General features: G+C 47.2%; 1 protein-coding gene across 3 annotated transcripts in view; it reads right to left on the reverse strand.

Annotated features, from left to right (window-relative positions):
* Positions 1–724: 724 nt before the first annotated feature.
* tspan9a (tetraspanin 9a) overlaps positions 725–18,345 on the reverse strand; it is a 424,140-nt gene continuing 406,519 nt past the window's right edge. For all 3 annotated transcript variants that reach the window (XM_086009714.1, XM_086009715.1, XM_086009713.1), the window contains one exon: positions 725–8,964. In XM_086009714.1, coding sequence (XP_085865840.1) covers positions 8,893–8,964 — 72 coding nt within the window. In that variant the 3' untranslated portion in view covers positions 725–8,892. The remainder of the gene's footprint in view (positions 8,965–18,345) is intronic.

Raw genomic sequence — 18,345 nt, forward strand, 5'->3', positions numbered from 1 at the left:
TTGCTGTGCACAAACTGGCTGCTGCGTTTCCCACATTACAACAGTGACTACACTTCAAAAATACTTCATTGGCTGTAGAACACTTTGGGATGTCCAGTGGTCGTGAAAGGCGCTGTGGAAATGCAAGTCTTTCTTTTTATCAGAATTTCTCAGAATAAACGATGATTGGAGGAAAATGAACCCCAACCGTGACCACCTGACTCCCCGAACCTGTCACATGGTCCCTGCGTCACATGGTTGATTTTGTGTTACGCCTGATGTTTTGAAAGCCGCGCATTCATTTTAAAATCCCATGTTGACAGGAGGATAGTTTAGGTTTTAAACTTTTTGGAGGTCACACAGGTGACCTAAGATCATGTGACATGGGACCATCTAAAGCCCCTCCCCCCGATCAGATTTTCATGAATCGTTCATTATTTAAATACTTTCACTTCTTTTACCCAGAGCTGGTGTGTTTAATCTGTATTTGCTCACACGGTGATTTAACAGCAAAGTAAAACTGGGAGGAATTAATCTGAAGTCTGACTGAGCGATTTTCTCATTTAAAAACTGTCAATCAATCAAGTGCATTCCGCAGTTATCGTAACAGGGGTTGGGGTAACTTGACATAATCCACTGCTAGTTAGCACAACTGGCTACAAGAATTTAAAAATCAATAGAATCATTTAACATAAAACTGCAGGGTTACAATCAGAATTTGTTTAAAAAAACATTTACAGATTGGTTCAAAGATACAGCCTAAATGCTTTAATTAACTTTCAATACTGACAACGATCACTCGTCCTTTACACACAGGTTTGATAATCACGGAGCATTTATTCATGGCAGCTGCTTAAAGCAACTCCATGCCTTGAGCAAGGATGGTTTGATCATCTTTATCATCAGCAAGTTTGGAGCCTTAAAAAACCTGCAAATATTGAACAAACTTTCCCCAAACTCCAGGTTATAAAACAGTAAGTGTAAAATGCACAGAACAGAGTTGTATTGAAATTCAGCTCCATCATCTCATATTTTAAAACCATTTAAAAGATTGTTAAACTGTAGCCAAATGCTATATAAATTAATTTAGCATTTTCATAATTTCTTACAATGCTCATTAACATTTCTAGATTATGAATGAATTCAAAACATGCTATAAAATAAATTCATCATGTCAAAAGCCACATCACGTACAGAAAATGAAAGAAAACTTTAGTAAAGTAGAGGGTGGCAATCGATTAAAGATTTGCTAATGTTATAATGGAAAAGCTCCTGGGAAAACCACTGTGTGACCATCGAACCACAAACTGCCCAGTGACGCCTCCAGCACGCCAACCTCAGTAACTTTGTTTTGCAAAGTTCAGTAAAATTATCAGAGGGAAACAGAAGACAATTTATTAGAATCTGTTCAGTGTCTGAAATTCTCACGCTCTCGTTGCCTTCCGCGTGTTTTCGAACAACTTAATCCCGTGTAGCAGCAAACAGGATCAACGTCAGAGTCCATCAGTAACGCCAATATCTGAAACATTGTTACTGTGAACTCCGACACTGAAACACTTTATGGTCCCTTTTTCCAACGAAGTAAACACTGACCTCCATCCCTCTCCTTGGTTTAAATAGGAATTATATACGAGCCCAAAACTAGGTAAAGTCCTTTAATAATCAAAAACTATGCACTCCCTCTACAGTTTACACTGAAGAGTTTCCAAAGGGAAGCCCTCACCCACAGAGAGCTACGTGAGAGACAAGCAAGAGTGGCCACGAACAGCGGACACCGGCCTGGCAGCGAACACATTAACAACAGAAACCTCTCGGAGCTGCTGAACTAGGTGAGCCCTCCCCTCATGGGTTAGAGGATCCAGTTCTAAATGGCATCCACTCTGTAAGGAAACCCCTGGCTGGCGTTAACTGTGGAAACAAAGATGTACAACTCACTGGTGAACTGGCTGCACGTGTTGGGTGGGCTTAAAGCAGCCAATTTTAATTCATTCACATCTTTCCGTGATCAAGTAGCTGGGAGTGAGACAGGACAGGCCACAGAGAGAAGCAGCGGATTCACCTGGAGTGTATGTTCCAGGAATGTCGGGAATGAGTAATGTGGCAATATTATAGTAAAATTAAATGTGAAAGAGGCAGAACAAATTATCCCTGAAACATAAACTCACTGAAGGCAATTCAGGTTGAAATAAAAGATATTAAATGCCAACAAACACACCAGAATTTGTAAAACAGCTGATGTCTCTCCAATGACACAGTGAGAGATTCCTGCCTGGTGCTCAGGAAGATCCCAGGATCGCTCCCTGTGAAAGGTGGCTGGCAGGAGGGGGCAGGGAGACTACAGTTAATCTCAACAACCTTCAGCAAACACTTGGTCACTGCCCAGCAATCTCTGCTGGATAGTGTGGTGCTGGCTGAAGGCAGTTGATGTGGATGTGATTGGCAGAGGCCGGTGACTGCCAGTGTGTCAGAGGCCACGGATTATTGGGCAGGGAGACCTGATGTCTATTCAGCAATGTGAATGGGAGGGACCGATCGTGCTGAATGCTCGTGCACCAAGTGTGTGAGACGATCATTAAGAACATAAGAAATTGGAGCAGGAGTCGGCCATTCGGCCCTTCGAGTCTGCTCCACCATTCAATGAGATCATGGCTGATCTTCTACCTCAACTCCACCTTCCCGCCCGATCCCCATATCTCTTGGTTCCCTTAGTATCCAAAAATCTATCGATCTCTGTCTTGAATATACTCAACGACTGAGCCTCCACAGCCCTCTGGGGTAGAGAATCCAAAGATTCACCGCCCTCTGAGTGAAGAAATTCCTCCTCATCTCAGCCCCCTTATTCTGAGACTGTGACCCCCTGGTTCTAGACTCCCCAACCAGGGAGAAACAACCTCTTAGCATCCACCCTGTCAAGACCCTTAAGAATCAATTCTCATTCTTCTAAACTCCAGAGAATATAGGCCTGGTCTACTCAATCTCTCCTCATAGGACAATCCCCCCATCCCGGGAACCAGTCTGGTGAACCTTCGCTGCACTCCCTCTATGGCAAGTATATCCTTCCTTAGGTAAGGAGACCAAATCTGTACATAGTACTGAAGGACGAGGAGGGATAGTCTACCTTTGTCACAGTCACATAGGATGTCATTTGTGACTTTGATAAAACAGTTATGGGACTGTGGTAGGGGCAGAAACCCGAGTGGAGGGATTCAAACATGGAATTCTGGGAACGATGGGCATGGGTTTGGGAGGCGACAACACGTTCAAGGACTTGAGAGGAACGGGAGGTTGGAGTTGCGGCGGTAGTTTGCAAGGACGGAGGGGATCAAGGGTTTTTTTTTTGAGAGGGGTGATGACAACAGATTTGAGGGAGAGGGAACCGTTAACAATATCAGCTAACATGGGAGCCAGGAAGGGAAGTTGGGTGATCAGCAGTTTGGTGGGAATAGGGTTGAGGGAGCAGGAGGTGGGTCTCATGGACAGGATGAGCTCGGAGAGGGCATGAGGAGAGATCAGAGAGAAACTGGAGAAAGATGTGAGTTCAGGGCTAGGGCAGGGGGAAACCTTAGAGGAAGTTTGGCCCGGTGGGCTAGGGGAAGGAAGGGAAGTGGCAGAGGCAGCTGAACGGATGGTCTCAATCTTGAGCTCCTCGCACTTGTTGTTGGAGGTGAGGATGGAGGAGACAGGGAGAGGGGTTTAAGAGGACGGTTAGCAGTGGAGGAGCCGGAGTTTATCTCTGCATTCCAGGATGATTCTGGAACAGTGAGCAGGTTTGGGCGAGGAGAGCAGGACCTGACAGTGCTTTATGTGGTCCAACCACATCTGGTGATGAATGGCTAAACTAGTTGTCCGCCATATCCATTCAAGTCTGCATCCCTTGGACTTAAGGGTGTGGGGATGAGGGCCGTACCAGGGGGAACAGCCAGGGTGAGAGAGGGTAATTGTTTTAACAGGGAGTAGGGCATCAAAGGTGGTGGTGAGGGCGTGGTTGAGCAGATCGGTAGCTGCAGAAATGTCACGGTGAATGGAGGGCCAAAGGCTGGACAGTTGGGATTTTGAGAGTGCCGTTGTAAGTGAATTAGGAGAGAGTTTCTTCCAGGGGCGAACACAGAAAGAAGTAGGGTTGGTGGGGGAAGGGGATGTGGGTGGAGAGCGATACGAAGAAGTGGTCAGAGATGGTCTTATCTGCGATTGACGCGATGGGACTAGCGAGGCCACAAGAAATGGAGAGGTCGAGGGGGTGCCCGTGACTATGGGTTGGGGAGTTTATATGGAGGGAGAGATTAAGGGAGGATAAGGAGGCTAGTGAACTCAGAGGAGAGAGAGCACGGTGAATTGAGATGGAGGTTGAAACCACCGAGAATGAGAAGTCGCTCGGTGCAGAGGCTGAGGGAGGAAAGCAGTGAAGATATCTCGGTGAGAACATTTTTATGGTACTTGGGTGGGCGGTAAAGAATGAGGAATTTAAATGAGACGAGAGGGGTGGAACAAGGCGAGATGCTCAAAGGAGGAAAAAGTGCCGGAGGAGTAGGGGGACAGAGTGGTACAAGGAAGTGATTCGCTAATAAGAGCCACACCGCGACAGTCTGGGCGGGGCAAGTGGTGGAAGGTATAGCCGGGGGGGGAGGCTTCATTTAGGGTGAAGGTGTCATTACCCCTCAGCCAGGTTTCCGTCAAGGGCATGATGTCAATGCAATCATCCACGATAAGCTCATGGATGGCAAGGCCATGTTCACAAGTGAATGGACATTCTGGAGGGAGATGCGGAGAGGGGCGGTGACAGCTGATCCACTGGCAGAGTCCACAGGGAGATTGGCAAGATTATCCCCCAGAGGGCACGCTGGGCGTGAAGGTCGGATAGAGAGGAGGATGGGGCAGTTGGGGTTGCTGCTCATAAGGAGGCAGCGACGAGTGCCTCGTTGGGCCCTTCTGAGGATTCCAGGAGAGGCAGAGAGGGAAGCTGTAGGTTTATCTAAGAGGAAGTCAAGCCTGGGGTGGCGACAGGAGCATAGGGAGGTCGAGGAGTGCCGACGGGTTGGGGTAGGGATTTGGGAGGGCAGAGAACCCGAGGGGAGGTATGACAACAGGAGAGCGCGGTCTCGGAGGGGAAAAGAGAAAAGAAGTTAAAAAGGGGGAGAAAAAAAGTGGAAATAGAAGCGATGGGCTCGGGTCCGGAACATCACATGCGAATGGACACAGGGAAAACTCAAGTTATGTAGGCCTGGTTATGTAGTAGTTATTAGGATACATATAACCTGGTAGTAAATGGAAAAGAGAGAGGAGACAATAAGGAGTCGTCCAGGGTTTAAGGCGGAGGTCCCGTGGTGGGATAAAGTTGACGTAGGTCAACGTGGAGTCGGCATGGAGCATCGACGAACTGTTGTCCATGTTCAGAGACAGGTGTGGTGGAGACCAGAAGCTGTTTGGAGGGTATAGTATCGAGGACGCAGGGATGGAGATGCAGGAGGTGAGCAGAATCGGTGGTGGGACAGAAAAAAAACAATGGCGAAGTTGGGAGTCACCATAAGGTCCAGAAGCGGTGGAGAAATGTACTTCACCTCAGGTACGTGAAACTCTAGCCAGAAACCAGACTGTAGCTGAAAAACCAGTAGGACCAGTCACAGGCTCAGCGGGGAACAGCAACAGCGGGGCGGGGCTATAAGCAATTTGGCAGGGCGGGTTTTTTGCATTTAAAAGCTGGAGCCATTTATCTGACGGAATCAGCAGTCGCAAAACAGGAGGAGGTTTTCCCTGGGGCTTGGGATCGTTCCACTGGGGCTGCCCAGATTGCCCGCAGCCAGGTTCAGGAGGCCAATATGTCGTTACCGTCACATTAACAACAGAAACCTCTCAGAGCTGCTGAACTAGGTGAGCCCTCCCCCAGCACATCCCAGGCACCAAGAAGAATATTTAAACACAGTGGAGCCGGTCTCGCTCTCGGTGCAAGGTCGGATCATATGGTCAGGAACACAGGGCAAATGGCGCATTGGGTGAGGCTCCATAGACTCGTGACCCAGCGAGACTCCGCCAACTGCTAGTGACTAACTAACCCAGCGAGACTCCGCCAACTGCTAGTGACTATAACCAACCCAGCGAGACTCCGCCAACTGCTAGTGACTAATTAACCCAGCGAGACTCCACCAACTGCTAGTGACTATAACCAACCCAGCGAGACTCCGCCAACTGCTAGTGACTATAACCAACCCAGCGAGACTCCACCAACTGCTAGTGACTAATTAACCCAGCGAGACTCCACCAACTGCTAGTGACTAGCTAACCCAGCGAGACTCCACCAACTGCTAGTGACTAGCTAACCCAGCGAGACTCCGCCAACTGCTAGTGACTAACTAACCCAGCGAGACTCCGCCAACTGCTAGTGACTATAACCAACCCAGCGAGACTCCGCCAACTGCTAGTGACTAATTAACCCAGCGAGACTCCACCAACTGCTAGTGACTAGCTAACCCAGCGAGACTCCGCCAACTGCTAGTGACTAGCTAACCCAGCGAGACTCCGCCAACTGCTAGTGACTAATTAACCCAACGAGACTCCGCCAACTGCTAGTGACTAACTAACCCAGCGAGACTCCACCAACTGCTAGTGACTAACTAACCCAGCGAGACTCCGCCAACTGCTAGTGACTAACCCAGCGAGACTCCGCCAACTGCTAGTGACTAACTAACCCAGCGAGACTCCGCCAACTGCTAGTGACTAACTAACCCAGCGAGACTCCGCCAACTGCTAGTGACTAACCCAGCGAGACTCCACCAACTGCTAGTGACTAACTAACCCAGCGAGACTCCACCAACTGCTAGTGACTAGCTAACCCAGCGAGACTCCGCCAACTGCTAGTGACTAACTCAGCAAGACTCCGCCAACTGCTAGTGACTAACTAACCCAGCGAGACTCCGCCAACTGCTAGTGACTAACTAACCCAGCAAGACTCCGCCAACTGCTAGTGACTGTAACCTAGCAAGTTACTGACTTCAGGAGAGGAAATGTGAGGGGAGGAGGGGGAGGGAAAAAATCTAACTATATCTAAAATGTCCATCTTTTTCCCTTAAATATCTTGTTAACTAAAAATCCTCGACAGCCTTTTATAAAATCCCCGAATGCCTTTTTCGATGAAGAATTTCTTCTAACAGGGAATATTCCGGCTCTGGCACGTTAAATCCTTTAACCCTCGAGGTTTGTGTTACCCAGCCCTGTTAGAAGTCTTCTGCTTTATTGCGAACACACTGCCTTTGGTTATTGTGTTGTAGAAAATTATTTTCAGTCCTCAAGCTTCTCGAAAAAGATTCACTGTAGACAGTTACAATTTTGCCTGATTGGGGAGTATTACACATGCAGCTATTTGCAATTTAATTTCTTACCGAGCATAACCGAGGCAGTATTGGTGCAATTTACACTTTCCTGAAGTCAAGTTTACAAAGCACGAGGTTAGTTGCAGTCAGCTTACACAAGTCAACGCCACTGAATGTCACCACCTTGCAACACAAACAGAAATAAAAGGTTAACTAATCCTGCTGCCGAGTTTTACTGCCACCCCAACTAGCTACAAATTGAGTGACTAGTTGTTGAACTCACTGGTCTGTATTATTGCTTTATAGAGGTTATAGGCATTTAGATGCGGAACTGCTAAACTAGCTGACAGATTATTCACAACATGGCAGCTCCACACAAATCCAGCCATAATCTTCACTCACTTGCCAAACAAGACCGATGGACACGTTGACTGTGATCTTGGGCAGTTCGTCACTTCTGAACAGCATCACAATCAACGAATACCATCACTGAGCTGTCAGCACACTGCGTTTAAAGATCACACAGTGGTTTGTGCAGTGACGTGAAAGCAGAAAAAGCCGATATAAAAAGTTCAAACAGTACAAAAACGCTGTCATTTACTTAAAAGATACGTTTCCTAATCCACCTTTAAAAAAAGTCTCATATTTGTGTTTGCAAAGAGTAAGTGAATACATGCCGATGGTCAGACCCGTCTCTGGCTCTTTAAACAAAGCAGCTTCCTCTCTGCAGCTCGTGTTGGACAGTTCAGAGTGAGTTGCAGCAACACAATTGGTTATTTTTCGATCATACTATGAACAGGTTAGTGAGACACTATTGGCCACTCAGTTGGTTACTAGTTACCTGCACTGGGCAATTACTGACCAGGATTCCCCCAACCCATCGGATTCCCTTTTTTAATGTATTTGTACAAAGGAGTGAAAGGCTTGATTTCTCTTCTGACCGGTGATTCTCTGCCCTGCCGCTCCCAGTGGACAGTGTTGTTTGCCAGGAGTGTGCCTCGGACAGTCCGGCAAAGTCCCGAGACATTCCCCCTCCTGCCCAGCTGGGATTAGAGAAACGCTCTGTTAGCACAACTCCAGAGGGATGTCTGCAACATGTGTAAAAAAATTTAAAAATCCACTTTCCCGGTGTTGGGCCAGCGATCAGGAGCACAGGCACATTCGACAATCAAACGGAGCTGGTGCGGTCTGTGCTCCAAGACATGGGATTAACTTCGGAATCCACTTCAAAAGGGAAAAAGTGGGATTCCTTTGCCAACAAGGTTTTGACCTGTCTGACCCACAGATGTGACACTGCAATCTTTGCACACGTTGGTTAGGGCTGGGGGTCAAGGGCGGAGGTTATTTCAGGGTCAGGGCTGCAGCAAATCCTACATTTGGTAGCGTCACCAAGTGCGGGTGAGTGATTGCAGAGTCACCACACAGAAGCTGACTGTTTGGCGCTTTGGATTTCTTTGGCAAAAGGTGAGGAATCATCACTCCTGAACTGAGCAAGGAGCAGGTTTCCAAGTGCAGAGGATGACTAGAATTGTGCCTGACTGGCAAAGCTTTGAGTTTCTGAAGAATGATTCGCAATATCGTGAGGACATCGACTCATCATCCTACACGAACACTATGCCTTGTACTTTTTACCACTTCTGGAGATCTGATGGAACAATGTCATAGAGAAAGCCATTCCGAGAATCTGGAATAGAACAAAATGGAACTAATCAGCTGAGAGAAACCACACAGAGTCAATATTTTTACAGGAAGAATTTATATTTCCGCCCGCAATGATCTGGTTACCCCTTCTAATGCTCTGTTGACATCCCTGCCCAAGTAGGAACAGTGCACAGCAAGGAGCTCGGTGAAAAGAATGCTCGTCAAGAGACAGAAAATGAGTCTAAGGAGCAGGGGACAGCAGGCGTTTGCAGATCAGAGTGATTCAGAATGTGTGGTTTCCAGATTAACCAGTGCATTTAGAATTGAAAATGATCTAGAACAGTGCAGCTTTAATGGAGGTGTATAAAATAATGAAGTGTCTAGACGGTGTCTGTGTGGACAGACTATTTGAGCTAGACAGGTTGGGGATCACGAGGGGACATGTGTACAAGCAGAGGACTAGGTTAGCTGTCAGGAGGCTTATCTTAATGCAAAGAGTTGTCAAAACTTGAACAAGTATATTAATCATAGAATGATACAACACTAGAGGCCATTCGGCCCATCGTGCCCGAGAAAGACCGACCCAATTAGTCCCACTCCCCTGCTCTTTCCCCACAGTCCTGCAAATTTCTTCTTTTCAAATATTTATCCAATTCCCTTTTGAAAGTTATTATTGAATCTGCTTCACCGCCCTTTCAGGCAGCGCATTCCAGATCACAACAACTCGCTGCACAAAAAGAGTCTCATGTCCCCTCTGGTTCTTTTGCCAATGATCTTCAATCTGTGTCCTCTGGTTATCGAGCCTCCTGCCACTGGAAACAGTTTCTCCTTATCTATTCTATCAAAACACTTCGTAATTTTGAACACCTCTGTTAAATCTCCCCTTAATCTTCTCTGCTCGAAGGAGAACAACTCCAGCTTCTCTAGTCTCTCCATGTAATTGAAGTCCCAATTCCCTGAAGTGTGGTGAGTTTGATTATCTGCAACAGCTTGAGCACAGAGCGTGGAGACAGAGCTGGGAAAACACAAACGGAGTGGGTCGCTAGCAGAGTGGAGGAATTTGGTGAGCGCAGGAATCGGTGGAGAGGAGGAAGGCGGGTGAGACGTCTGACTGAAAAGGAGGAGTGCAGCCACAGAACCCAAGGTCTCGAAGTTAATAGTCACGAGAGCGGGAGAGCGAGAGGAGCGGTCACAGATAAAGGTAGGCCCGAGAGCCCAGAGGGAGGGCGAGAGTCAGGGAGCGAGGTAAGTGACGTCAGCGCAAGGGAAGGAGCTGATTGGGGAGTAGCTGGTGATTTTATTTTTAAGTCTTAAGTTTATTTCTGTTAAGTTGCTTAATAGTCTATTAAGTAGAGGCATGGCAGGGCACCTCGGTCCCGTGGAATGCACACCTTGTGCCATGTGGGAAATCCAGGATGCTTCCCATGTCCTGGACAACCACGTGTGCAGGAGGTGTCGTCAGCTGGAGGAGCTGGATGGGTTTCGGAGCTTGAGCAGCAGCTGGTGTCACTGCGGTGCATCCGTGAGGCTGAGAGCTTCGTGGATAGCACGTTTCAGGAGGTGGTCACCCCGCAGCATAAGAGTGTGCAGGCAGAGAGGGAATGGGTGACGGTCAGACAGACAAGGAGGGCCAGGCAGGTAGTGCAGGAGTCCCGAGTGCATCTCACTCTCCAATACTGGTGGGAGCGATGGTTCCTCTGGGGAGTACAGCCAGAGCCAAGTCCACGGCACCACGGGTGGCTCAGCTATACGGGGGGGGGGGGGGGGGGGGGGGGGGGGGTGAGGGGGTGTGAGGAAGAAGAGTGGGAAAACAATAGTGGTAGGGGATACAATAGTTAGAGGAGTAGACAGGCGTTTCTGCGGCCGCAGACATGACTCCAGGATGGTATGTTGCCTCCCTGGTGCCAGGGTCAAGGATGTCACTGAGCGGCTACAGAACATTCTGAGGGGGGAGGGTGAACAGCCAGAGGTCGTGGTCCACATCGGTACCAACGATATAGGTAGAAAGAGGGATGAGGTCCTGCAGGCTGATTTTAGGGAGCTAGGAAAGAGATTAAAAAGCAGGGCCTCAAAGGTAGTAATCGCCGGATTATTCCCAGTGCCATGAGATAGTGAGAATAGAAATAGGAGGATAGCGCAGGTGAATGCGTGGCTGGAGAGATGGTGCAGGAGGGAGGGCTTCAGATTCCAGGGTCATTAGGACCGGTTCTAGGGGAGGTGGGACCTGTACAGGCCGGATGGGTTACACCTCAACAGAGCCGGGACCAATGTCCTCGCGGGGGGGTTTACTAGTTCTGTTGGGGAGGGCTTAAATTAATTTGGCAGGGGGGGGATGGGCACCAGGATGTAGCATTAGAAAGGAGAAACAAGGTGCACAAAGGATTGGGAGGGACGGCTAGCATGAGAGTAAGAAATAGTAAGGTATTAGGTGGGGTCAGACTAAGAGAGAATACAAGATGGTCTAAGATAGGTTTACAGTGCATGTGTGTGAATGCACGAAGTCTGGTAAATAAGGTTGGTGAGCTGGTGTAAATAGCCACATGGGAATAGGATGTCGTGGTGATAACGGAGACCTGGCTCAAAAAAGGGCAGGATTGGGTACTAAATATTCCTGGATAGGTGTTCAGGAAAGTTAGGGAAGGAAAGAAAGGAGATGGGGTAGCAGTATTGATTAAGAATAATATTACAGTGCTGGAGAGAGAGGATGTCATAAGAACATAAGAAATAGGAGCAGGAGTCGGCCATTCGGCCCTTCGAGCCTGCTCCACCATTCAATGAGATCATGGCTGATCTTCTGCCTCAACTCCATTCACCGGCCCTATCGCCATATCCCTTGATGCCCTTACTAGTCAGAAATCTATCGACTTCTGTTTTGAATATACCCAATGACTGAGCCTCTGGGGTAGAGAATTCCAAAGACTCACCACCCTCTGTGTGGAGAAATGTCTTCTCATCTCAGTCTGGAGGGGTCAAGGACAGAATCTATTTGGTTAGATTTGAGAAACAATAGTAGAGGTGCCATTACACTACTGGGTGTATTCTATAGGACACCAACTAGTGGGAAGGATATAGAGGAGCAAACTTGCAGGGAAATTACAGAGAGGTGCAAGAACTATAGAGTAGTGATAATGGGGGACTTCAACTATCCTAATATAGACTGGGATAGTAATAGTGCAAAGGGCAGAGAGGGGGAAGAATTTCTGAAGAGTGTTCAGGAGAACTTTCTTGATCAGTACATTTCTGGCCCAACGAGGAAGGAGGCATTGCTGGATTTGGTTCTGGAGGATGAGGTGGGTCAAGTGGAGCAAGTGTCAGTAGGGGAACATTTAGGGAACAGCGATCATAGTATCATAAGGTTTAGATTAGCTATGGAAAAGGACAGGGAGCAATCTAGAGTAAAAATACTTAATTGGAGGAAGGCCAATTTCAGTGGGTTGAGAACAGATCTGACCCAGATAAATGGGAATCAAAGATTGGCAGGTAAAACTGTAATCGAACAATGGGCTGCCTTTAAAGAGGAGATGGTTCGGGTACATTCCCACGAGGGGGAAAGGTAGGACAACCAAAGCCAGAGCTCCCTGGATGATGAAAGAGATCGAGAGCAAGATGAAGCAGAAAAAGGGGGCGTCTGACAGATGTCAGTTTGAGAATACAAGTGAGAACCAGGCTGAATATAGAAAGTTATGGGGGGAGGTGAAAATGGAAATAAGAGGGGCAAAGAGAGAGTATGAGAATAGATTGACAGCTAACATAAAAGGGAATCCAGAAGTCTTCTATAGGTACATAAATAGTAAAAGGGTAGTAAGAGGAGGGGTTGGGCCGATTAGGGACCAAAATGGAGGCCTATGCATGGAGGCAGAGGGCATGGCTGAGGTACTAAATGAGTATTTTGCATCTGTCTTTACCAAGTAAGAAGATGCTGCCAAAGTCCTAGTGAAAGAGGAGGTAGTTGAGATACTGGATGGGATAAAAATTGATAGGGAGGAGGTATCTAGAAAGGCTGGCTGTATTTAAAGTAGATAAGTCACCAGGACTGGATGGGATGCATCCTAGGATGCTGAGGGAAGAAAAGGTGGAAATTGCGGAGCTACTGGCTATAATATTCCAATCCTCCTTGGATATGGGGGTGGTGCCAGAGGACTGGAGAAATGCAAATGTTACACCCTGTTCAAAAAAGGGTGTAAGGATAAACCCAGCAACTACAGGCCAGTCAGCTTAACCTCAGTGGTGGGGAAGCTTTTAGAAATGATAATCCGGGACAAAGTTAACAGTCACTTGGACAAGTGTGGATTAATTAAGGAAAGCCAGCACCGATTTGTTAGAGGAAAATCATGTTTAACTAACTTGATTGAGTTTTTTGATGAAGTAACAGAGAGAGTTGATGAGAACAATGTGGTTGACGTGGTGTACATGGACTTTCAAAAGGCGTTTGATAAAGTGCCACATAATAGGCTTGCCAGCAAAGTTGAAGCCCATGGAATAAAAGGGACAGTGGCAGCATGGATACGGAATTGGCTGAGTGACAGGAAACAGAGAGTAGTGGTGAACGGTTGTTTTTCAGACTGGAGGAAGGTATACAGTGGTGTTCCCCAGGGGTCGGTTCTAGGACCACTGCTTTTCTTGATATATATTAATGACTTGGACTTGGGTGTACAGGGCACAATTTCAAAATTTGCAGATGACTCAAAACTTGGACGTATAGTGAACAGCGAGGAGGAGTGATAGACTTCAAGAAGACATAGACAGGCTGGTGGAATGGGCGGACACGTGGCAGATGAAATTTAACGCAGAAAAGTGTGAAGTGATACATTTTGGTAGGAAGAACGAGGAGAGGCAATATAAACTAAATGGTACAATCCTAAAGGGGGTGCATGAACAGAGAGACCTGGGGGTGTATGTGAACAAATCGTTGAAGGAGGCAGGACAGGTTGAGAGAGAGGTTAAAAAAGCTTACGGGATCCTGGGCTTCATAAATAGAGGTATAGAGTACAAAAGCAAGGAAGTTATGATGAACCTTTATAAAACACTGGTTCGGCCTCAACTGGAGTATTGTGTCCAATTCTGGGCACCACACTTTAGGAAGGATGTGAAGGCCTTAGAGAGGTTGCAGAAAGGATTTATGAGAATGATTCCAGGAATGAGGGACTTCAGTTACGTGGACAGACTGGAGAAGCTGGGGTTGTTCTCCTTAGAGCAGAGAAGGTTGAGAGGAGATTTGATGGAGGTGTTCAAAATCATGAGGGGTCTGGAGAGAGTAGATAGAGAGAAACTGTTCCCATTGGTGGAAGGGTCGAGAACCAGAGGACACAGATTTAAGGCGATTGGCAGAAGAACCAAAGGCGACATGAGAAAAACTTTAACGCAGCGAGTGGTTAGGATCTGGAATGCACTGCCTGAAAGGGTGGTGGAGGCAGATTCAATCGTGGCTTTCAAAAGGGAATTGGATAAGTATCTGAAGGAAAAATATTTGCAGGACTACGGGGAAAGGGCGGGGGAGTGGGACTAGCTGAAGTGCTCTTGCAGAGAGCCGGCACGGGCTCGGCGGGCCGAATGGCCTCCTTCTGTGCTGTAACCATTCTATGATTTCATAAGAACAGCAATAGGCCATTCAGCTCCTCAAGCGTGTTCCACCATTCAATTAGGTCATGGCTGATCTGTATCTTCACTCCATCTACCCGCCTTGGTTCCGTATCCCTTAATACCCTTACCTAACAAAAATCTATCAATCTTAGTGTTGAAATTTTCAATTGACCTCCAGCCTCAACAGCTTTTTGAGGGAGAGAGTTCCAGATTCCCACCACCCTTTGTGTGAAGAAGTGCTTCCTGACATCACCCCTGAACGGCCTGGCTCTAATTTTAAGGTTCTGCCCCCTTGTTCTGGATTCGAGGAAATAGTTTCTCTCTCTCTACCCAATCGAAATCTTTAATCATCTTAAACACCTCAATTAAATGACCCCTTAATCTTCTATACTCGAGGGAACACAAGCCTAGTCTCTGCAACCTGTCATAATGTAACCGTTTTAGCCCCGGTGTCACTCTGGTGAATCTGCGCTGCTCCCCCTCCGAGGCCAGTGTGTCCTTCCCGAGGTGCGGGGCCCAGAACTGAACCCAGTGTCCAGGTGGGGTCTGACTAGAGCTCTGTACAGCGGAAGCATCGCTTCCTCCCCCATTGTAATCCCGCCCCCCGAGATAAAGGCCAACATTTCATCAACCTTTAAATTATGTGTGTACCTGTCCACCAGCTATTAGTGTTTTCTGTACTCGGACTCCTAAATCTCTCTGCTCCCCCACAGTTCAGAGCTTCTCACCATTTCGAAAATACTGATCTTTTTCTTGGGTCCAGAGTGGGTGACCTCACACTCCCACATTGAACTCCATCTGCCACAGTTTTGCCCACTCACTGAATCCATTAATGCCCCTTTGCAACTTCCTGCTCCCGTCGACACGGTTTTCTGTGCCACCTTCAGAAAGGAGCTGGATGTCTTTCTGTCTGTGGCTGACACCACTGTGTACAGAAGGTAGGTGGGACGTTGGGTCTGTTCCTCACGGTCACTGTGCTCTCCTGGAACTCGCTCAGATTGCCTCCAGGGGGCTGGAGTGGGATTTCCCTGAATTGGCCAGGGTTTTTTTTAACAAATGTTTTTTTGCCTCTCCCAGGACTATAAGTGGGAGAGAACACTGGGGGTCATGGCACTTAGTTGTGCCATGACTGGGACAGGCTCGATGGCCCAGCTGGCCTCTTCCTGTCTGTATGTTCATATCCAGAGATAGCTTGGTTCGTTAGCATCAGTTTAATGGATGAAGCAGCATTGTTACTCAGTGTTAGCCCAGTAACTCTCCCCACACACCCGGTTTAGTTTAGTTTCTGCTGCCCTGGTTGGATGTTGGAGGCCGTTCAATCCTGCGGAGAAACTGGCGCTGCAGGTTTAGCTTTTCCAGAATCCCAACCCCCGAGATCCCCGCAGCTGCAGCTCCAGGTCCTCAGGTAACGTTCCCTAATCGATGTACCAGGCTGACTGTGGAGGTTACAAGTCAGGAGAAGATTACAGGTGTCTCACTGGAGCTGTACCCAGGGGCCACTGCTGCGATACAACAGTTAAACAGACAAGGCACGGTGCTCCGCCAACTAGGGAGGGTCACCCTGGCCGTTCCTGGTTAGAGAGCAGGGCTGTGCAAAGTGGTGATAATGGGGGGACTTCAATTATCCTAATATAGACTGGGATAGTAACAGTGTAAAGGGCAGAGAGGGGGAGGAATTCCTGAAATGTGTACAAGAGAACTTTCTTGATCAGTGTGTTTCCAGCCCAACGAGGAAGGAAGCAGTGCTGGATCTAGTTCTGGGGAATGAAGTGGGGCAGATGGAGCATGTTTCAGTGAAGGAGCATTTGGGGAACAGTGATCATAATATCATCAGGTTTAGTATAGATATGGAAAAGGACAAGGTACAATCAAACATAAAAATATTTAACTGGAGTAGGGCTAATTTCAGAAAGTTGAAACAGGATCTGGCCCATGTGGATTGGAATCAAATATTGGCCGGTAAAACAGTAATTGAACAATGGGAAGCATTCAGAGAGGAGATGGTTCGGGTACAGACTAGACACATTCCCACAGGGGAAAGGAAGGGCATCCAAAACTAGAGCTCTCTGGATGACCAACGATATAGAGGTTAAAATGAAATAGAAAAAGGAGGCTTATAACAATTGCAAGGTTTATAATACAGTAGAGACCCAAGTTGAATACAGAAAGTAGAGGAGATCTAAAAAAAAGGGAATAAGAGGGGCAAAGAATAAATAGTAAAAGGATAGTCAAAGGAAGGGTGGGGCTGATTAGGGGCCAAAAATGAGATCTTCTTGTGGAGGCAGAGGGCATGGCTGAGGAACGAAATGAGAACTTTCCGTCTGTCTTCACTAGTGAAGAGGATGCTGCCAGTGTCACAGTAAAGGAGGAGAAAGTAGCGAAATTCAATAGGCTAAAAATAGATAAAGAGGTACTTAAAAGGTTGGCAGCGCTCAAAGTAGAAAAGTCCCCCGGTCCAGATGGGATACATTCTAGGTTACTGAGGGAAGTAAGGGTGGAAATTGCAGAGGCTCTGGCCACAATCTTCCAATCCTCCTTAGATATGGGGTGGTGTCAGAGGACTGGAGGGTTGCAAATGTTACACCTCTGTTCAAGGAAGGGATAAACCCCGCATCTACAGGCCAGTCAGCCTAACGCCAATGGTGGGGAAACTTTGAGACACAATAATCCGGGACAAAATTAATTGCCCAGAAAAATATGGATTAATAAATGAAAGCCAGCATGGATTTGAAGAGGCAAGTCATATTTGACTCACTTGATTGAGTTCTTTGATGAAGTAATGGAGACAGTTGATGAGGATAGTGCAGTTGATGTTATGTAGATGGACTTTCAAAAGGTGTTTGATAAAGTACTGCATAATAGACTTGTTAGCAAAATTAATGCCCATGGGATTAAAGGGGCAGTGGCAGCAGGGATACAATATTGGCTAAGAGACAGAAAGCAGAGAGTGGTGATGAACGGTTGTTTTTCAGACTGGAGGGAAATGTGCAGTGGAGTTCCCCAGGGGTCGGTATTAGGACCACTGCACTTTTTGATAAATATTAATGACCTGGACTTGGGTGTACAGGACATAATTTCAAAGTTTGCAGATGACACGAAACTCAGAAATGTAGTAAACAATGAGGAGGATAGTCACAGAGTTCAGGAGGGCAGACAGGCTGGTGAAATGGGCAGACACATGGCAGATGGAATTTAACACAGAGAAGTGTGAAGTGATACAGTTTGGTAGGAAGAATGAGGAGAGGCAATATAAACTAAAGGGCACAATTCTAAAGCGGTGCAGGAACAGAGAGACCTGGGGGTGTACGTACACCAATCTTTGAAGGTGGCAGGACAAGTTGAGAAGGCTGTTAATAAAGTATATGGGATCAGTGGCTTTATAAACAGAGCCATCAAGTACAAAAGCAAGGTAGCGATGCTAAGCCTTTATAAAACACTGGTTAGGCCCCAGCTGGAGTATTGTGGTCAATTCTGGGCACCGCACTTTAGGAAGGATGTCAAGGCCTTGGAGAGGGTGCGGAGGAGATTTACTAGAATGGTACCAGGGATGAGGGACTTCAGTTACATGGCGAGACGGGAGAAGCTGGGGTTGTTCTCCTTTGAGCAGAGAAGGTTAAGGGGAGATTTAATAAAGGTGTTCAAAATTTTGACGGGTTTTGATGGAGTAAATAAAGAGAAACTGTTTCCAGTGGCATGAGGGTCGGTAACCAGAGGACACAGAGTGAAGGTAATTGGTAAAAGAACCAGAGGGGGAGATGAGGAGAATTTTCTTTACGCAGCGAGTTGTTGTGATCTGGAACGCGCTGCCTGAAAGGGCGGTGGAAGCAGATTCAATAATAAGTTT

This window comes from Somniosus microcephalus, chromosome 16 (genome assembly GCF_052327205.1).
Source record: "Somniosus microcephalus isolate GS21.2 chromosome 16, FLI_Smic_1.0, whole genome shotgun sequence".
Lineage (NCBI taxonomy): Eukaryota > Metazoa > Chordata > Chondrichthyes > Squaliformes > Somniosidae > Somniosus > Somniosus microcephalus.